Source organism: Euleptes europaea, chromosome 19 (assembly GCF_029931775.1).
Source record: "Euleptes europaea isolate rEulEur1 chromosome 19, rEulEur1.hap1, whole genome shotgun sequence".
Classification (NCBI taxonomy): Eukaryota; Metazoa; Chordata; class Lepidosauria; order Squamata; family Sphaerodactylidae; genus Euleptes; species Euleptes europaea.
The window spans coordinates 16,324,156-16,345,844 of NC_079330.1; the positions used below are offsets into that span (position 1 = coordinate 16,324,156).

The following is a 21,689-nucleotide window of genomic DNA, read 5'->3' on the forward strand; positions in this document are numbered from 1 at the left end:
CAAAATATAAAATGTAACCCTTCTTCTCCAAATGCTAAACCCAGTCCCTTTGTTAAGCAATTGACCTAAAAGGCTAGTCCAAGTAAGAATATCCCGATTCAACCTCCAAGAGAAGCTCAGACCTCCAGGACTCCAGGGATGTCCAGCACCCCTCTGAAAGGAATGAGCCTGTAAGAAGTTGGCTTCAACATCAAGATGGCTGGTGAGTAAGAGAGGAAACCTCACAAAAAGAACTCAAGTCTGAAGTCCGACAAAAAAGTACTCTGAGACAGGAGAACAAGGAAGAGGCTGGTGAGGGTCCCGCTTGTCAGAAGCGAGAAAGTCCAGGGTCTCGCACACGCTTTGTGGCAACTGTAGATTTGGGTTGCCAAACGCTGCTGCTGGCGAGCTGGAAGACTCCTTCCGGAAGGTCGCTGTGGCCCAGACAGAATTTTAACTCCATATATCAACCAAACCTAGATTGTCCAGTTCAAATCAAAACAAGCTTTTGGTCATTTACCTTGTGTACTTTTAACATCTTTTTTTTTTTTAAAAGATCTATCCATTGGTGGTGAAGCTTCACCATTCCAATCTCCCAACGCACACCAACTTTCATAGGGAAAATCTATAAGTTTACTCATAAAATTTTTATAAAACAACGCTTTGCCTTCATTTGGGGCATCAATTCCCAATACAATGGTTTTCATTCCAAGTAGGTTAACTTCCACCCCCTATGTATCTGCCATTATCATCTGTCAGTACCATTTTAGGCCCAGATAGATAGGTTTTTTTTGTTTTTTTTTGAGGCTCATTCATAGCACGTAGCTTTACCCCTGTGCTCTACTGGCGTGTTCTTCTTTGGTTTTGCAGAGGTGCGGTCAAAGTATAAGAGGAGGGAGAGTTGATGTCACACTCAGTGCGGGGGGGAAGGGGGAGGACTTGCATCTATTCCTACTGCTCCTTGCTACGTCAGGACCTTGACAAAGACCGGGCGCTTCTCTCGGATGTGGGAATGCGTTCTGCACTCAGGCTCCCCACACAATCCTCAACAAGGAAAGAACGTGCCGTGCATCCAGTTGAAAAGCGATCCCTCCAGACACAGAGGACTGTTGTAACCTGGGTTCGAGATCAGCTCGGCAACAAGAAATTTGGTAGATGAAGAGAAGGAGTGTCTCACAAGCTTCTCCTTCCAGACGGAGGACCTGCGACGAGGTCGGGACAGGTGGGAATCACTGCCGGGCAGTGGAAGTACCGATCAAGTCCTGGGGAAGGCTCTCTCGGGCTTCCTGCATCCGTCGCCGAGCCCGCTGGAACGCCTCTGCAATCAAGCAGATTTTGGGGAGGGGTCAAGGGAGTGATTCAGCCAAGGTAGCTGCCTCCCTCCCTCCTCCAGATCTGCAGTGGGGAAAACACCCCAATCCATGCCAGGTAGGAAACAACTTCCACTTTGGGCTGTATTCTAGGGCTGTTGATTTAAAAATAAATTCAGTAAAATTCAGGTTCGGGTTTATTGGCCATTCCCCCCACCCTGGGAAAACCCGAATGCCGAATTCCCTATACCGGTAAAGGTAAGAATTTGGCTTTAAATTCGGGTTTCCTGAAAAATTCGGACATTTAAACCCTATGGGGGCTTTTCATGGCTTTCCAAGGCTCCTGGGGGAACATCTTTGCAGGTAGAGGTCCCAAATTTTCTGGGTAGCTAGAAGGGACTCTCCTTGCATGAACCCCCAAGTTTTGTAAAGACTGGGTCAGGGAGTCCGGAGCTATGGGGTCTGGAAGGGGTCGCCCCCATCCTCCTCCAGTGAAATGCATTGACGATACTTTACTGTGATCTTTGCAATGTATCTCAGTGGAGAAGCCAGGCTTTAAACGGTGGGAAAGTTCGCCCTGAGCCTCCATAGAGATACAATGTATCCAGGTATTTTTATCCCACCCTTCGTTCAAAGAGCTCAGGATGGCATACCTTGTTCTCTTCTCTCTACTTCATGGCTCAACTGGGTTTTGAACCCCCGTCTCCCCATTCTTAGTCCAATACTAAGTATTGGTCATTAGGATTTTTTTTGGTAGAGAAACTGGAAGGTGTCTTTAGTGCAAAGCAGCCCTGGCAGCAAACACCTCACCTAGAACATTGTAGAGGGAGCCCTGCTGGCTGAAGCCGCCCAGCCGGTCCAGAATGCTCCGCATGTGCTTCTTCCTAGAGCTGGACTCCAGGAAAGCCCTACCAAGAAAGAAGATCCAAATCAGAGTTCAATCCCTGGCATCTCCAGTTAAAGGGACTAGACAAGCAGGTGATGCGAAAGGCCCTGCCTGAGAGCCGCTGCCGGTCTGAGAAGACAATACTGACCTTGATGGACCAAGGATCTGATTCAGTATAAGGCAGCTTCATATGTGTACATGTGTGAAAGTCAAGGAAATATGACTGACAGTATGGCATTTCCCCACAAATCTCTTTAAATAGGCATCCAGAGAGAAAATGGGCTCCCCTCTATCCCCACTTTAGAGCGTTCTGACATTTCCCCCTCTCTGGCTAAGGTCACCACTTACTTGGACTGCTGCAGGCAGTTCAGCCTGAAAGTGACGCTGCCCGTCGTCTCTGTGCGGAAGCCAAACCGGCTCAGGCGGTCACCCTGCCGGATGAGCACCAGGTAATTACAGCAACCCTCAGACCCTTCTCTCTCGTGCCCCCACTTTCCCTAAAGCAGGGGTCCCCAACTTTTTTGAGCTTGCAGGCACATTTGCAATTCTGACACGGCATGGTGGACGCAGCAACCAAATGGCTGCCACAAAAGGTGGAGCCAGCCACAAAATGATTGCCGCGGCTTCAGTAACACAAGGGTAAATCCTTGTGCTGTGGTAGCAGCTGCTGCCAAAGCAACATTTTAAAAAAATCTGCACAGCCAATTAAATTTTCAATAGTTAATCAGAAGCCTTGCTGGGCAAAAGCTCTACCTAGCTCTACCTGGCTCCACCCACTTCCTAAAAACACTTGGCAGGCACCAGAAAAGGTTTCACCATGCTGAGGTCCCCTGTCCTAAAGATTGCTCAACTTCTTCTTCCTCCTGCTGTGCGATAGGACATCCGGCAAGCCAAGCCTCCTGATCTCTCCCCCTGATATGGGGACAGGGGGAGAGAAAGAGACCCCATCACCCCACAGTTGGACAGACTCACCTGGAAGGTGCTGGGCACCCTGGCATAGGTCAAATCTTCAAGTTCTGGCGATCCCCCAATGAAAAACCTCCGCAGTTCTGAGACGGTGCCAGGCTCCACCGGCCGCCAAGTGGAAACAGTCAAGGTATGAGCCCCTAGGCCACAGATTTGGAAGAGACCACCAGGTTTAGCCGCCTGCCTGACAGTGCCAAGACCAGATGCTATTCAGCCCCCCCAGCTCCAGCCCCCCCAGGGCCCAAAAAGCATCACCAAAAGGCCCCCGTGGAGCAAACAAGACCAGGCGACTCACGCAATGGAGCCAAGCCACACGCTGTGAACAAAGGGAGGCCCAAGCTGCTCACGTCGACAACCCAACTGGACTTGGGGGAAACTGCTTGACCCCAGTTGGTTATAAACGTTGCTCTTCCTCCAAGGAGCCCAGAGGATAATACAAAAGATTCTCTCATTTTTGCCAGTCAAGAATTCTGGGAGGTAGAGATATACCCAGATTTGCTTGACTGGATGAATAAACTAACAGAATACACAACTATTGCAAAGCTAGCCTCTCTTATACTTAATGGATCAATTTCAGAATTTCAGGAAAAAATTGAATGTTTTTTTAAAAAAATATACGGCTGAAAATAAAAAAAGGAATTATTTCAAAACAGAATAAGAAAGATCTAGGTAATACATTAAAATATATTGAGGACGCAGAGTGACGTAATTCAAAGAAGTTAATAATTGAAATGTAATTGCAAAAAGTAAGCTCCATATATGTGTGTGTGTGTGTGTGTGTGTGTGTGTGTGTGTGTGTGTGTGTGTGTGTAAAGTGCCGTCAAGTCGCAGCCAACTTATGGTGACCCCTTTTTTGGGGTTTTCATGGCAAGAGACTAACAGAGGTGGTTTGCCAGTGCCTTCCTCTGTACAGCAACCCTGGTATTCCTTGGTGGTTATATGCCAACTTTCTCTACCACTTAAGGAAGAATCAAACTGGCTTACAGTCATCTTCCCTTCCCCTCCCCACAACATACACCCTGTGAAGTAGGTGGGACTGAGAGAGCTGTGACTAGCCCAAGGTCACCCAGTTGGCTTCATGTGCAGGAGTGGGAAAACCAACCCTGTTCACCAGATTAGCGTCCACTGCTCATGTGGAGGAGTCGGGAATCAAACCCGGTTCTCCAGAGCAGAGTCCACCGCTCCAGACCACTGCTCTTAACCACTACACCATGCTGCCTCTCACACCATGCTGTGATGTTTCAATGTTTGTTAGGGTGTGTTTAAAATAAAAATGATTGAGAAAAAGATTCCTGGGGGGTGGGGGGTAAGTCAGGCAGGATGAGAATGCCGCGGCCAGGAGCTTTCTTGCTGAATGGGAAAGTGACCCTGGGTTTCCCACCACTCTGGCTCAATCTCTCGCTGATGGGAGCAGGAGTTGCCACCTCTGCTTTTTTTAAAAACTTTGTACTAGTCCTGTTCCTGTGCCCTGAACCTCAGCTAGGAAACCTTTCCCCTTGTTCCTTCACGTGAGGGAAAGTTCCCAGGCTAAGCTTCCACCTGACAGGAACAGGGCTAGCGGAGAAGAGAGGAGGTGGCAGCATTTTTTAGAAGAAGAGCTGGGTTTTTATATGCCAGTTTTCACTGCCTTTTAAGGAGCCCCAAACCGGCTTATGATCTCCTTCCCTTCCTCTCCCCACAACAGACATCTTGTGAGATAGGTGAGGCTGAGAGAGCTCAGAGAGAACTGTGACTAGCCCAAGAGTCACCCAGCAGGCTTCATGTGGAGGAGTGGGGGATTGAACCAGGTGCACCAGATTAAAGTCCGCTGCTCACGTGGAGGAGTGGGGAGTCAAACTCGGTTCTCTAGATTACCAGTGAGTTATCCCAGGAGACTCCGCTGGATGCAGTTTGGTAAAGTGTCAACTTCTGTATCTGATCGTAGGATTCCCCAGCTGTGGGACTGGAACCAACGTGGCATAGAAAGCCGGGTTGCAGACTGGACTGGGGAAGCCTGGGTTCAAATTGCTGTTCAGCCATAAAGCTCATAAACTCATGTTGTGCCATATCAAGTGGAGGCAATGCAAGTTGAGGGACCCCCCCCCCCACACACACACAATGCCAAAACCAGGTTGTGAATGTGCCACAGAGGCACAGTCCAGCTTTCTACCTGGTGTTGCTGGCAGCATCACAAACCCATAGCCTTCGACGCGATACCTCTGCCAGAAATCCAAGGAGAGGACCTCAAAGTAGAGCACAGGCCACTGGGGCAGAGAGCCTGTGGGGGAGAGAAGGAGGCGGAGAAATCAGGGTCCTGTATCACCCAAGACACCCCTTGTCCTGGCCTTTCCTTGAAGAGGGATTCATGGAGGGTGATGCCGGGGTATGTCCCTCCACCACACCGGGCTGAAGATTTTTGGTGCTGGAGGAGAAAAACCCAAAGGGCAGCCCGTCACAATTCCCCAGAGTAAGCCCACTGGAATAAATGAGAGCTGTGAATGACAGCCTCCCATTCTGTGCAGAATACCCCCAGGGATTGGACCCTGTGCGCCAGAGCCATCCACCTCCGGCATTGATGCTGCAATCTGCTGCCCAACTCAGCTGCTTCCGCCCCCATGGAAGCCGCCCCCTTTTGCGCATGCCACAGAGGGCAGTGCACAAGGAACTCCTCCCCAGTTACTCACCTTCCAACTCGTCCTCTTGGGTAAAGAACACCTCCAGAGTAAAAGGGAAGGAGAAAAAGGCCACCCTGTCCTGGGAGTGAAAGAGGCAAAGTCAGCTCCTAAGCAGGAGGAACTAGTGACCTGGTGTCTACTGTGGTGGTGGTGGTAGCGAGGAACCTTCTGCAATGCAGACCAAGAGCTCCAGCACTGAATCACAGCCCCTGCCCCAACTCCTAAGGGAGAGGTTCCCCAGCAGCTGTTTATCACGATAGTTAAAGGGAACCCTCTTAAATTCAGGGACAGTCTGCAGGGTTTTTTGGGGGGGGGTTTTTGGCAGAGCTTTTCCTGGCTTCAGTGAGCCCCGTGGCACAGAGTGGTCAGCTGCAGTACTGCAGTTGAAGCTCTGCTCACAACCTGAGTGGTTAAGAGTGGTGGTTTGGAGCGGTGGACTCTAATCTGGAGAACTGGGTTGGTTTCCCCACTCCTACACGTGAAGCCTGCTGGGTGACCTTGGGCTAGTCACAGCTCTCTTAGAGCTCTCTCAGCCCCACCTACCTCACAGGGTGTCTGTTGTGGGGAGGGGGAGGGAAGGTGATTGTAAGCCAGTTTGATTCTTCCTTAAATGGCAGAGAAAGTCGGCATATAAAAACCAACTCCTCCTCCTCCTCTTCTTAACTGTTTTAATCTGGGCATTTGATATTTTTTCCCTTTTTCCCAATTGCTTATTTCTTTTTTCGGCCATTGGTTGTAAACTGATTTGACCTTGCAGAGATCATCCAATTGTTTTAGTTGATAGACGGGTGAAATAAAGCCACTCTGAGATGCAAAATGGAACAGACTTCTCCCAGCTATTGGCCACAGCAGTCTTGACTGTGGTCAGTAAGTTAACTCTTGCTTCTAAATCAATTCATTCAGCTACCATTTCTAGATATCATAAAAGATCTTCAGGGATCTCATATTCTGTTATTTGTTCAATAACAGAATAAAACCACCTTTCGAATCTTTTTCGCCACCCAACAGCTCCAAAAAAAGTGAGCAACATATCCACAGATCTCCCACAACATCGGTAACTAACGCTAATCATCAAGATTACAAATAATTTTCAGCATATAAAATGTCAAGTGCAGTCGCCGCTGGATCGTTTAAAACTTTCTCTCCTATGGATGGCAATTAAATTACTAGAAGCGTTATTCCAGATCCTTTTCCAAGCATTTGGGGGAATAGAAAACTGTAAAAAACATTTTTTTTCCAGTTTCCATGGAAAATTCAGGTGGAAAACAAGGACCCCCCAAAAGATGTTTGTTTGTTCATTTGTTTGGCTGTTATGCTGCCCTTTCCTAACTTTCAAGTCAGGCTGGGAGCGGCTTACAGCATTTCAACACAGTTAAAATCCAACCAATTACAATTCAAAAACACAATGTATCTTAAAATCTTAAAATTACCAAAGGCACCCTAAAACCATATGACAATAAACAATAGCGGGGGCCAATTCAGAGTGGAAGAGGAAGAGAAATAGAATAGGATACTCTCAATAGAGAAAAGGATGGGAACAAAAATAAATAGGATAAAGGTAAATAATAAAAAGGGAAGGAGGGAGGGAGGCCAGCAAGATGGAAGCTGTTGTTGTCCCCAACTGTATTGTTGTCCATCCCCTCTTGCTTACCTTGCCGATAATCTTGGTGGCACAGGTCTGTGTCACTCCGGAGAGCGGTTGGGATGGGGGACACGACCAGCCTAAAAGAGAGGAGCAGAAGAGGCTGATCCTGCATTGAGCAGCGGGTCGGACTAGATGGCCTTATATGGCCCCTTCCAACTCTGTGATCCTAAGAGTTAGCTCTGCAGGAAAGGGGGATGAGAAGCAGGAGTTGATGCTGGGCTGGAATGGGGAGGAACCACACCCCCAGCGCCAGCTGCATGCTGAGTGCTCGGCAATGTCTAGGGGCGGGGGCACACTGAATTGGCGCCCATACTGGCAAGCTGCTCCCTTGGAACAATCAAGTCTTTCATTCTCTAAAGATACAGACCCGGACAAGAATGGAAGCCCAGTCAGGAGGGGTTAATAGCACCATATTTGCCAATATAAGGAAACAGCATATTACAATCATCCCCTGACCACAGCCCCAGTTTGCTTATTTATTTATATATTCATAATTATCTCACCCTTTTCCGACCAAGGCGGGGCCCAGGGTGGCTCACAACAAATCACACACGCGCATATATAAACACATCTAAAAATCATCTCAACTATGCAAAATAATAAACTACAATGCCTACAGTGTCAGACAGATTAAAATCCACATACAATATATAGGACTTTCAACTCTGTAAAACTAATCTAAACTAATCTAAAGATTTATTTAATTCCATCCTGGAACAATGATTCAAAATGCATAAGTATGCTGTTGTCCATTGATGGTGCACCAACAGATACACGATGAAAGCAGCTGAAGAAGCCAAATGAATTGTGGAAGTGTGCTACGCATAGCGTTTATGTGTGCGTGTAAATACCATTAAGTCACAGCCAACTTATGACGACCCCAGCAAGGGGCTTTCAAGGCAAGTGATTAAGCAGAGGTGTTTTGCCATTGGCTTCCTCTGCAGAGTCTTCCTTAGAGGTCTCCCTTCCAAGTACCGACCCTGCTTAGCTTCCGAGAGCTGATGAGATCAGGCTACACCATGCTGCCTTCCCTCCCGTAGTGTTTATAACGTCAAACAAATTCCTGGTGGAGTGATCATATTGGCATTTGTCCCGGCCAGACTCCACCCTAAGGCTGGATCTCAGATGGGAGGTAAGCAGAGTGGAAAGGGCACTGCGCGCAAGCAAAAAACCTGAGTCCAGAAGCAAGCAGAAGGAAGCATTCTTCCGGGTCACCTAAGTCGAGAGCCGCAAGGCCCAGATATGTGGGCACCAAGCAGCCCCGATTTACCCCTGCAATTGGACAGGGGAGCTTCAACAGCCACACGACAACATGTCCCAAAGCACCCTAAAGGTCCCGGGAGCATTTGCTGAGGAACATCTCTGCGTGGTATGCATCATGCCGCTTCCGCCCAGCCTCCCATAAAGCCCACTTTTTAGCTTACTCACGGCAGGGCAGCTCCAGGAAAAAGTGGACGTAGAGATTGTTGTACTCGTAGCCTTGGGCTGAAACTGAGAGACAGAGGCAGTGATAGATGGCAGCCACTCTCACCTGCCCAGCAGGAAGTGCAGAGACCCAGCTCAGAACGAAAGCCCACCCCACCCACTTCCACAGGTCAGAGCAGAACTGAGCATGCATGGTTGATGAACAGCCAACTGTGTGTGCCTCTCTCCGGGAAAAGAGGCATGGAATCACTAGTGGGCAATGGCTACTTTGGTCTCAGCCTAGGGGCTGCAACCTTCACATGCACACACTCAAGCAGCTACAATGAGCCCTAGTTAGAAGAAGAAGGGTTGGTTTTTATATGCCGACTTTCTCTACCACTTAAGGATGACTCAAACCGGCTTACAATCACCTTTTCCTTCCCCTCCCCACAACAGACACCCTGTGAGGTAGGTGGAGCTGAGAGAGCTGTGACTGGCCCAGATCACCCAGCTGGCTTCATGTGTAGGAGCGGGGAAACAAACCCAGTTCACCAGATTAGCATCTGCCGCTCATGTGGAGGAGCGGGGAATCAAACCCGGTTCTCTAGATCAGAGTCCACCACTCCAATCCACCACTCTTAACCATTAGACCATGTTAAAGGGTGTAAGGCCAGACCAGAGGGAGGCCAAATTAAGAAAGCACCTCCCAGAAGAAATGCAAGGGACAGGAGATGGAATGGGGGACCCAATCCTCTCAGCTCCTACACCTGCTCTAGCCAGGTAAAGGTGCAATCACCAGGTCATTACTGGCCCATGGGGTGACGTCATGTCATGACATTTACTAGACAGACTATGTCGTTTACACTTTACCCCCAGCAAGCTGAGTACTCATTTGACCGACCTCGGAGCCGGCAACCTGAAACAGACTTCCGTCGGGATCAAACTCAGATCGTGAGCAGAGCTTGGACGGCAGTGCTGCAGCTTACCACTCTGCGCCACGGGGCTCCTCCTCTTCTCCTCACCTTTTCTTGGTCCAATCCCCAGGAGCAGCCCGCCAACAGACTCTGCCCAGTTTAGAGAGCAATATCCCTGGGGCTTCTCTAACATTGGGGGGGGGGGGGGAAGAGAAGCAGCAAGGGAAGCAGCAGGGCAGACACTTCAAAGAGCCTCTTACCAATTTCGCCGTTAATGAAGAGTCGCAATGACCCAGGAAGAGTCTGCAAGAGGTGAGGAAGAAGAGTGAGCAAAGAGACGCTGCAGACAGGTCCCCCCAGTATGGGGAAGAAGAAGAAGAGTTGGTTTTTATATGTCGACTTTCTCTACCACTTAAGAATCTAACCGGCTTACAATCACCTTCCCTTCCCCACCCCACAACAGACACCCTGTGAGGTAGGTGGGGCTGAGAGAGCTCTAAGAGAACTGTGACTAGCCCAAGGTCACCCAGCTGGCTTCGTGTGTAGGAGTGGGTAAACAAATTCACTTCACCAGATTAGCCTCCGCCGCTCATGTGGAGGAGTGGGGAGTCAAACCCGGTTCTCCAGATTAGAGTCCACCGCTCCAAACCATCGCTCTTAACCACTACACCATGCTGGCTTCTTATTAAGACATGTCCCTGATGCTTTTCATGTGCAAAAATTACTGTCATGTACTGTCAGAACCTTTCCATAAAAAGGCACACACATTCCCTGCTTATGATCAGGACAGAAGACTCATCCTCGGGGTCTGGATGTTTCAACTTGAGGTTCCTTAATTTTGGTTGTGAAGCATATTTTGAGGTTTAAACTTTGGGCCTCTTGCACCATCCTACTGTTCATTCATAACTTACCACACTCTGGCTGACCGAAGCGCCTCTCGCATCCCAAGAGAAAACAGAGGACCCCCCACCTTTACAACCCCCTCTTGCCTACTCCCGTTCACAGCAAAGAATCCCACTTTGAACAAACTGAATGAATTGCACTGATATGCAAAACATACCACAGGGGTTTCGCTCTCTAGATGGCTTGCAACAGTGACACAGTTAAAACTCAGAGTGCCCAATTCAGCACTCCCCACTGGAAACTGAACCAGCTTTTGGGCTTGGAAGCACAAGCAGGCAGCGCCAGTTCATGCCTTCATCTAGGAATTCTAGTTTAATTTAAAATATATTTAAAATATTTAAATTGGAAGCGTTATGGAATTGTGTAGCTTAATATGCTTTTATATTATTAGTTCTCAATACTGCTGCAACGATTATAAAAGAAGTGGACACAGAAACTGACATGTGAGGCTGAAGAAGATTGAGAAACGGGATTATCTACCGGGAACCCTTGCATACTTTAAGGACTGTTTTTGGTTGAATCCACTTATCTGAAACACATATACTGTATATAGTGGTATTTCTGTGTACTAATCAGCAGGGTTTGTAAAATTTGATTTACAAAAATATCTTTGATTCATGTGTTTGGTTTTGGAGATGATATTCCATCCTTTTTGAAAATTTATTATTTGAATGGGGAATAACAAGAATTTTAAAAATTAACAGTGCTTTGTTTTGTTATTTACTGTAAATATAAATTATTTTGAAAAATTGTTGGTAGCCAGAGAAGCTGTATTTTTTGAACTTCATCCAGGAAACAGCTACCCACTTTTTTTTTGGGGGGGGGGACGTCAAGTCACAGCTGACTTATTATGACTTCATAGGGTTTTCAAGGCAAGAGGTGGTTTGCCATTGCCTGCCTCCGTGTCACTGCCTTGGTATTCCTTGGAGGTCTCCCATCCAAATACTTGGCAGGGTCAGGGATGAGAGTGTGTGACTGGCCCAAGGTCACCCAGCAAGTTTCCACGGCAGAGTAGGGATTCGAACCCGGGTTTTCCAGATCCTAGTCCGACACCTTGACCACTACACCATGCTGGCTCTCAGCTACCCTCTACCCCCATATTTACAGAAGAGTTACTCACCATCTCAAAGTCGGAGCCAACGAGTCCTTGGAGGTACTCCTTGTGCCGACTGTACAACTAAAGAAAAAGGCACAAAAGTAAGGGGTTGCTCCGGCAAGCATCCAAGAAATCAAAACACCTCAGGTGTCCCTGCCCCCTCCACACTTCCACTCAAGGGCAGCTACAAGAGCAGCCAGGAATCTGTGGAGAAAATAGTTATTGTGGCAAACTCTCTTTGTGGCAGGAATTGGGGAGATCATAGGATTGATCATCAGATTTGGGGTGGGAAGGACAAATATGGCTGGTAAAAAAGGGAGTGGAGGTGGCTGCCCCTTAAGGAGGTGCCTGTTGGTAACTCTGGAGGCGAAAATGTGCTTCCTTACCACAGGAAGAGTCACTCTGCCTTCAGCAAAGTCTTGATGTATCTCTGATGCCTGGCAAGGTGGCCTGACCCTGTCTTCTCCACAGTGCTTGGGCTGCAGTGGCAGCCGGCCTGCGCCCTGAACTCAGTCTGCGCATTCACGAGCAACAAAAGGCAGTCCTTACATCCTTGAAGACGCGTTGCTCCCGTTCCTCTTCCTCCCGCTGCACCACGGAGGAGGCGTTCTCCAAAGTGTATTTCCACAGCTCCCGCTTTTCCCCTTCGAGCTCAATCCTTCACAAACCCAAACGTAAGAGTCTGAGAACATGACAAGGCACAGGACCCAAGAACCGCCCCCTCACTCTCCCCTACAGGGGAAGGCAGCAACCGGGCTCTTCAGCACCCGCAAGATGTCTCAATCCCCGCTCATCCCAAAGACCAACTGGCTCGGGATTTAGGCCTCGCGCTACTCACCGGTAAGCCCCCTTCGTGCCTGTGAAATCTGGCTTGACTGTGATGACTCCGTTGCTGTCCACTCTGATTGTGCAAAGGACGTGCTCGCAGTCCCCGCGGCCGAGTCTGCAGGAATATCGGTATGAAAGCTGGCCAGGTCTCCCAGAGCCAAAAAAACCTGGCAGTACAGGGCACTCTGCAGAGTGTGGCTCAAAGGAATCCTTTCTATGAAAGTTGGGACCCAAACCCAGGACGTCTGGTGGCAGTGGCAGACACCTCAGCCAGTGTAGGCTGTCTTAAAGGTAAAGGAAGTCTCCTGTGCAAGCACCAGGTCATTCCTGACCCATGGGTAACGTCACATCCCGATAGGCAGACTATGTTTTACGGAGCGGTTTGCCATTGCCTTCCCCAGTTGTATACACTTTATCCCCAGCAAGCTGGGTTCTTATTTTACAGACCTCAGAAGGATGGAAGGCTGAGTCAACCTTGAGCCGGCTACCTGATACCGACTTCTGTTGGGATCGAACTCAGGTCGTGAGCAGAGCTTTGACTGCAGTACTGCAGCTTACCACTCTGTGCCGCAGGCCTCCTATAGTAGGCTGTTTTAGGAAGTAGAAAAGTCTTTTCATCTTCCCATTCTGGGGAGAACACTCAGGTCCTCATTGGCTGGAAATCCTTCTGGATTACATTCTGGTCACCGGCACCCATCAGGACAGGACAGCCTTGCTCTACCCACCTGCCTCTGGCTTCCCTCCTTCCAATTAATTTACTACGATGACAAGTGTTTGTTATTTTCTCAGCTGATGTCTAGCTATGAATTTTCAACCTCCGTTGAATGGCAGTATTTTCAACTACAACATCTGCTGGTATCTAACTGTGGCCCTGCAGCAAAATCTCTTTTACTTTTGGAAGCTCTTACTGAATCAATGCAGAAAATGAAACCTGCAATATCTGTTTATAACTATTTGGTGTCGATTAGCAAATATGACACCGAGAGCCTCAGGAATGAATGGAATAAGGAGCTCAATCACCCTATTTTTGCCAAAGCAACAGGATATGACCCTAAATTTCATATCTGTTGTTTCCATGGATCTCAAGCTGCAATTTATTCAGCAAAAGATATGTTTAGGATATAGTGGACACTACTGCACCTTTTTAGTAAAGGACTAAGTAAAAGACAGGACAGGCTCCACCCACCTGCCTCTGGCTTTCCTCCTCCCTTCGCAGGTCCTCATTCAAGGGGACTGATTCAGTGTAGGATTGGGCTTACACCTACACAAGTACAGGAGCTAGCAAATCCTGGTCAGGCACAGCTGCCAATTTATGACCCACACCGAGGCAAGCGATTGACTTTGACCAACCCTCAAACATGTGGATGAAAGAGCTGTGTGTACGTGTGAGAAAGTTTCTACCTATGAGCAGGTTACGCCAAGCACCGACTTACTTGTCCTGGGGTCCCAGGTCCGCCATTATGTACATGGTCTGCACAGGGGTGTTGATCACATGGTTGTTCTTGACAAACTCTGCTGAGGGCTCCCAGGTGACGATGCGGGACTTAAAGACATTGCCTTCCCTGCTGGAGAGCGTTGTTCACAATTCGGAAGGAAGTGAAAAACAAATAAACAAATAGATTCCCCCCCCAATTGTAGACCCAAAAACAGGACCCACAAATTGAAGAAAGCATTCTCGGCAATTCCGCTCACATTGGCTTGCGCTCCTGCCTTCTCCTTCTCACGTTGGCCATCCTCTCCGCCAAGTACGAAGGGGCTTCCTGGGCAGACGTGGTCATCCGCTTGCAGTGCTGGTACAGAGGGAGAGGGACTGTTACAGTGCATTCCTAAGGAGAGTTACTCCAGTCTAGGCCCATTGAAACGAATGGGCTTAGACTGGAGTATCTCTCCTTAGGAATGCACTGTTAGTTTCCTACTGCATCTGTGCAGGAGGGATGTGGGGTAAAACAGACTTCATGCCAGCACTCTATCCTGTCCTCTACAGCGAGAGCTCCAGATTTTCCCCCTCCATTAAGGAGCTCTTGGGTAAATGATGAGGCTAACATGGCCAGGGGGTGGTGGCAGAGAATCCTCTCCGCTCTTCCTGCCTCATCCTACCGAAAATGAGGAGCTTCTAAGGACCCTTAGGAGCCCCGTGGCGCAGAGTGGTAAGCTGCAGTACTGCAGTCAAAAGCTCTGCTCATGACCTGAATTTGATCCTGACGGAAGGGGAGGGGCTGAGGCTTAGTGGAAGAGCTTCTGCTTTCCATGCAGAAGGTCCCAGGTTCGATCCCCGGCATCTCCAGTTAAAAGGACCAAGTGGTAAGTGATGTGAAAGACCCCTGCCTGAGATCCTGGAGAGCTGCTGCCAGTCTGAGTAGACAATACTGACTTTGATGGATCAAGGGTCTGATTCAGTATATGGCAATGTGTTCATGTGGTTTCAGGTAATCAGATCAAGGTGGACTCAGCCAGCCTTCCATCCTTCCGAGCTCGGTCAAATGAATACCCAGCTTGCTGGGGGTAAAGTGTAGACGACTGGAGATGGGAATGGCAAACCACCCCGAAAACACAGTCTGCCTAGTAAACGTCGTGATATGAGTCACCCCATGGGTCATTAATGACCTGGTGCTTGCACAGGGGACTGACTAAGTTTACTTTTATAAGGACCCTTACTTAAAAGTCCTTGGCCTCTTACGAGTGTGCTCCCCTAAACAGAGTTAAACTCAGCCACTGATTTTCCAATGGCCTTAACCTTCCTTGCTCCATCTGGAAAATGGGAGCAGTAGCCCGACGCATGAGTCTGTGGTGCAAACTGCAAATATCGAAATGTGTTTACAGCGTTCAGCCTTAGTGAGAAATCAGTCCTCAATTAGTTCCCTTCTCCATGGCTCCTCCTCTGCCCCTCAGTGGTCCCCTCAAGGTACCTCCTCCATGTTGGTGAAGCGGTCATGGTCTGTGTACGTGAAGATCCGGTAATTCTTTCGTCCCCCGGATTTCTCCAGCTTCAGGATGTCCTGGTGGTACTGCCGGTCCAGTGGGCTCTGGCAAGCAGACTCATGCTGGTACAGATCCACCTCAAACTAAGCACAGGACAGAATACCCTGGATGCAGCAAAGGATGCTGAGCGGAGCTAGAATAATCCTAGACTTCTACAAGATTCATAAGTGTAAGGATGTGTCACTGTTGACCAAGATAATTCATGTCATAATTTTCTCCGTTGCGACGTATGATAATGAAGTTGGATAATGAAGAAAGCTGACAGGAAGAAAGCTGATTTGTTTGAAATGTGGTGTCACAGGAAGGTTTTACAGATACAAAGGACCACCAAAAAATATCAGTGGGTTTTTGATCAGTTCAAGCCTGAACTGTCCCTAGAAGCTAAAATGACCACACTGAGACTATCGTACTTTGGTCACATTATGAGAAGACAAGCGTCACTGGAAAAGACAATCATGCTAGGAAAAGTTGAAGGCAGCAGGAAAAGAGAGAGACCCAGCATGAGATGGATTGACTCCATAAAGGAAGTCATGGCCCTCAATCTGCAAGACCTAAGCAAGGCTGTTAACGATAGGATGTTTTGGAGGGTATTGATTCATAGAATCACCATTAGTTGGAAGCGACTTGAGGAACTTAACACACACATTTGCCAGATCTTGGCCATCTTCTGTGCATGGAGTAGGGGTCGGGTCACTGGGGGTGTGGGGGGAGGTAGTTGTGAATTTCCTGGATTTCCCCAAGGTGCTCTGGAAAAGCACGTATTTGTGATTAGGAAAGCATTGCTGTCAACTCACCTGGCTGAAGAGTTTCTCTTGCCAGCCAATCACAGCCTCCTCTTCCTCCTCTTCTGGACGGTACCCACCTGAAATACAGTCAGAGGACAGAGAGGCACTGTTTCTCACAAGTCTATATGCAACAGTCCAGTCAGCCCAGCAACTCTTTTAATACCAGAATCGCTATGCAGAGCCAGGCAATGGCAAACCAGCATGGTGTAGTGGTTAAGAGCGGTGGTTTGGAGAGGTGGAGTCTGATCTGGAGAACCGGGTTTGATTCCCCACTCCTCCACATGAGCGGCGGAGGCTAATCCGGTGAAGTGGATTTGTTTCCCCACTCCTACACACAAAGCCAGCTGGGTGACCTTGGGCAAGTTACAGTTCTATTAAGAGCTCTCTCAGCCCCACCTACCTCACAGGGTGTCTGCTGTGGGGAGGGGAGGGGATGGTGATTGTAAGCCGGTTTGAGTCTCCCTTAAGTGGTAGAGAAAGTCGGCTTATAAAAACCAACTCTTCTTCTTCTTCTGAACATCTCTTACCTTGAAAACCCCAGCAGGGGTTACAAGGTGTAACTTGATGGTAAAATAAACAAACCATTAACTAACTTTGTGGGGGTGGGGAGACAGAGACGTTGGTTCCATGGAGAACCATCCTTGAGAACACGGCATCCACCAGGATTTCCTGAAGCGCTCCAAGGTGAGGTTTTCCCACTGATGCAGCGCTGATTGCTACAGATGGTATTCGTGTCACTGGTTAACAAACGAAGAGTTGCACTTGACCGTCCAAAGGCATCATTTTAAAGAAGCAAATTAAGAAAGAAGCCAAGAACCTACTTGCTGTGTTGTGAGAGCCGAGGGTGGCCAAGCTGATGAGCTGCTGGCCCGGCTGGCAGGAGGGCTGGTGGAGCTGCTGCAGTAGCAGGCTGGTTGAAGTCACCCGCTGGAGGCTGACCCTGTAGGGGGGAAACAAACAAAAACACAACTGCTGTAATTCAAGTCCAGTTGCCCCTTAGAGATCAACAACAAGAGCCTAAGAGATTTTGTTGAACATGTATAAATTTATTATAAGATTTTTACACTTCGTGTATTTTTATACATTCTAGGCATCTATGTGTCATATGTACATGCTTATGACTGTGTTGTTAATGAGCAATAAACGAATAAAGAAAGATAGAGACCAATAAGATTTTCAGGGTTTAAGCTTTCGAGACTCAAAGCTCCCTATGTCAGATACAAGTCGAAAAGGAGATCCCTGAGTCCTTATATCCCAGTCAGAAGGTGGGAGGGATGCTGCAAAGAAGGGACACGGGATGCAAAGGTACAGTGCACAGAGGGGGAGAAAATTAGCATCTGTAGTAAGATAAGAATACTATGTCCCTATTTAGATCTTGGGGAGGGGTCCATTGCTCTTAATTTGTGAATGAGTTTGCTGTAAACTGCATTGAGGACTGGAATAATTAAAAAAAAGGCATACAGAAAAGCAGTACTAAATATTATAATGTTTGCTGTGGTATTCTATTTTTTAAATTTTATTTTATTAGATTTTTACCCCGTCCTTTCCCTGCCAGAGCAAGGCTCAGGGCAGCTCACATCCAGCAGAATTATATGGTCACATTTTAAACACATATCATACATAAGCAATGTATGTTTGCAGTTTGTTTTTACAGTATAAAATTGGACATCTGAATAATACATAACGTATCTAAATAATCTAAATTAAGAATTTTTAAAATCCCCCTAATTTTAATAACTTTTTATTTTGTGACACTCATTGATATCTAATCACGGTCCTAAGAGTCTCAGTAGTCAGCTAAATCTGGGATACCCTTTTTTCTGGTATACCTTTGATCCATCAAAGATCAGTGAGTTTAACTGAGCGCGAGCCAAAGACATTTATGAGAGTTCAGATCTAGTTTGAAGATTTATATCAGCCAAATTTACTAATTGCAAAGCAATCTAAGTATCATTTGATTTGTATGTATCGATCATAACTATTTGTCCCTCTTGGGAAATCTACGTGTAGCCATGGGTACATGTAAGTTTCCCCAGCAGGCAAATAGCAGCACCCTGAAGCTGCTGTTTCAGGTAAGGAAATAGCACAGGAGGACACCCTTCCTCCTCACAGCAGTTTCAATTCAAATTGCCTGCAGACACCAATTAATCTCTGGGTGGGATGCGTATGCACACGTCTGCATCTTGACCCTAGTACACTGTTCACAAGCTACAGTGAACGCATGTGTACAGCGTACACATACGATCTGTGTACATTTGACTTTTCTTTAGACGTTCATTGAGTAATTATCCTGTGACGTTCGATGCATGAACAGCAGAAGGTCCCAGGTTCAATCCCCAGCATCTCCAGTTAAAGGGACTAGGCAAGTAGGTGATGTGAAAGACCTCTGCCTGAGACCCTGGAGAGCCGCTGCTGGTCTGAGTAGACGATACTGACTTTGATGGACCAAGGGTCTGATTCAGTAGAAGGCAGCTTCATGTGTTACCATAAGTCATAGCTGAATGTCACTTAAATGCCACATTTATCCAGATACGGGTCCCCAGTTCCAGTTGCAAAGTGAACACATGTTGGCTCCGTTTTACAAACAGATATGCACATAAACATGCAAGACATACGTGCATTCACTGTAACACATGAACAGAGCTACTACATACAACGCACACCTTGCGTTTCAAAATTCCACAGCTGCTGAGGCATCTTTTCAGCTGTTGATTGCCTCTGGTTTGGTAAATTTCGTTTTATTAGCGGATATTGAACTTGAAGAACAAACAGATGCTCGGCTATGGAGAAGACCCGTTAACGACGCAGAATAGTGTGTATTTGGTAGGGTTGCCAAGTCCCTCCTTGCCACCGGCAGGAGGTTTTTAGGGCAGAGCCTGGGGAGGGCGGGGTTTGGGGAGAGGCTTCAATGCCATAGAGTCCAATTGGCAAAGCAGCCATTTTCTCCAGGAGGACTGGCCTCTATCGGCTGGAGATCAGTTGTAATAACAGGAGATCTCCAGCTACTTCCTGGAGATTAAGCAACCAAAATTAACACCCCTGTACTATTACCACAGGTTAGGAAGTAAGCACAGGAACGGCTGAAATAAATAAAGTTAGCTCTATGATAAACAAGATATATTAAAGTGCATAAGGTGACTAATAGACAAAAACAACAATAATATATGTACAACTATATCTAAATAGTCCCGGAGGTACACATATTCAAAAGTTCAAAATAAGTAAAACTGGAAAGAAGTCTTCATAGATGAGTGATGAGGGAGACGATCGTTTCTTTTCTTCTTCAGCCCCGTTTTCTACATATAAAATATACAGTTCTACTTACTTTGAACTTTTGAATATGTGTACCTCCGGGACTATTTAGATATAGTTGTACATATAATACTGTTGTTTTTTCTCTATTAGTCACCTTATGCACTTTAATATCTCTTGTTTATCGTAGAGCTACCTTTATTTATTTCAGCCGTTCCTGTGCTCACTTCCTGGAGGTTGGCAACCCTAGTATTTGGGGATCCTCAGCGTAAAACCTGGGGTGTTTCCAAACTCCTCTCTATTTTAGCTTGTAAAATATCGGAAGGCAAGTAGAATTCATGGAGAATTTTGAAAAGATAAGAAACCAACTTGTTTGGTACCATAGTGAAAATATAGGAACAGTGTTACTCCTCTGGAGATGCCGGCCACAGCTGCTGGCGAAACGTCAGGAAAGAAAATACCAAGACCACGGTCACACAGCCCGGATAACCTACAAGAACCAAGGAACTCTGACCGTGAAAGCCTTCGACAATATTTTTAAAATATAGGAACTTCCCTGTCCTTTTGTCCCCCCCACCCCAAGACCCCTTGAGAGCCTTTTGTTGCAGGACAATGCAATGCAGTGCAATGGAATACAATGCAATGCAATGCAATAAATGAAACGACATTCATAAAGTGACCAAAGAAGTAAGCAGCCAGGAATTGGACAATATTTTTAAAATATAGGAACTTCCCTGTCCTTTTGTCCCCCCACCCCACCCCAAGACCCCTTGAGAGCCTTTTGTTGCAGGGCAATGCAATGCAATGCAGTGCAATGGAATACAATGCAATGCAATGCAATAAATGAAACGACATTCATAAAGTGACCAAAGAAGTAAGCAGCCAGGAATTGAACAATATTTTTAAAATATAGGAACTTCCCTGTCCTTTTGTCCCCCCACCCCCACCCCAAGACCCCTTGAGAGCCTTTTGTTGCAGGGCAATGCAATGCAATGCAGTGCAATGGAATACAATGCAATGAAATGCAATGCAATAAATGAAACGACATTCATAAAGTGACCAAAGAAGTAAGCAGCCCGGAATTGGAGGAGGGAAATAAATGAGGGAAGGATGGCGGACCGGAGAAGCTGCCGTCAGGACGAGAGGTCGCCTACGGGGCGGGGAAACGCTCTGACCTGATGCGGAGGTTGCAGATGGGATCCCGGGAACGATAGACGGCCCCGCCCGTGTCCTCGTTCCAGGCGGCTTGCGCCATTCCGGCGCCGGGGAAAGCCCGCAGGCCGCGCGGCGTCTCGGGTAGGCCGCGTTTCCGTGGCAACGGGGAGACGGCGCCCCCTCCCCTCCCCTCCCCTCCCACGTGACCCAGAAGCCTCGCCTCTTTGCCTGCAAGCCGGCTGAGCAAAACAGAAGCGCTTCGGGTCTTGGGGGCGGGGGGCGCGTGGAGGAAGAGCGCCTGTGGACCTATGCAGACCCCCCCCCCGCTCCGCCCCTTGTGCAAATTTCTTGCCCACGCTCAGCTGCAGCCACGTATGAATACGCGCAGCTAGGGTTGCCAACCTCCAGGTGGTCCAAACGATTCACAGCGCGATGCTCATAGGCTATGCAAAAAAAAGCAATCCGCACAAGGCTCAGTTCTATGTGTGTGTAAAGTGCCTTCAAGTCGCAGCCGACTTATGGCGACCCCTTATGGGGTTTTCACGGCAAGGGACTAACAGAGGTGGTTGGCCAGGGCCTTCCTCTGCACAGCAACCCTGGTATTCCTTGGTGGTCTCCCATCAAAATACTAACCAGGGCTGACCCTGCTTAGCTTCTGAGATCTGACATCAGGCTAGCCTGGGCCATCCAGGTCAGGGCTATACATATATTCAAAAGGGGATAGTCGATGCAAAACGTAGTGCAAGCAACATCTATAAGTGAGCGACAGTCAAACAAGAGAACATTATACAATAATATTGATATGGTAAACCAGAGTTTCATGGGGGAAACAGAGACCCGAACCGTTATTTCAAGAAAACAGTTTATTCTGGCAGCTGCGACTCAGAGGCCCTAATGTGCAGAAATCTCTGAGTCCCGATTATACTGGGGAAG

At 47.7% G+C, this 21,689-nt stretch overlaps 1 protein-coding gene across 1 annotated transcript; it reads right to left on the reverse strand.

The window, feature by feature from the left end:
• Nucleotides 1-1,199: 1,199 nt before the first annotated feature.
• On the reverse strand, nucleotides 1,200-20,856 carry MKS1 (MKS transition zone complex subunit 1). Its single transcript, XM_056865189.1, has 18 exons — nucleotides 20,777-20,856; nucleotides 17,171-17,289; nucleotides 16,359-16,426; nucleotides 15,492-15,647; nucleotides 14,278-14,375; nucleotides 14,019-14,147; nucleotides 12,596-12,700; nucleotides 12,307-12,415; nucleotides 11,782-11,838; nucleotides 10,019-10,061; nucleotides 8,869-8,931; nucleotides 7,447-7,517; nucleotides 5,805-5,874; nucleotides 5,291-5,398; nucleotides 3,148-3,281; nucleotides 2,524-2,606; nucleotides 2,100-2,197; nucleotides 1,200-1,297 (listed from the first exon to the last, which is right to left on the reverse strand). Exons 1-18 carry the CDS (start codon nucleotides 20,854-20,856, stop codon nucleotides 1,209-1,211), a joined length of 1,680 nt encoding a protein of 559 aa, XP_056721167.1. The 3' UTR covers nucleotides 1,200-1,208.
• Between the last annotated feature and the right edge of the window lie 833 nt (nucleotides 20,857-21,689).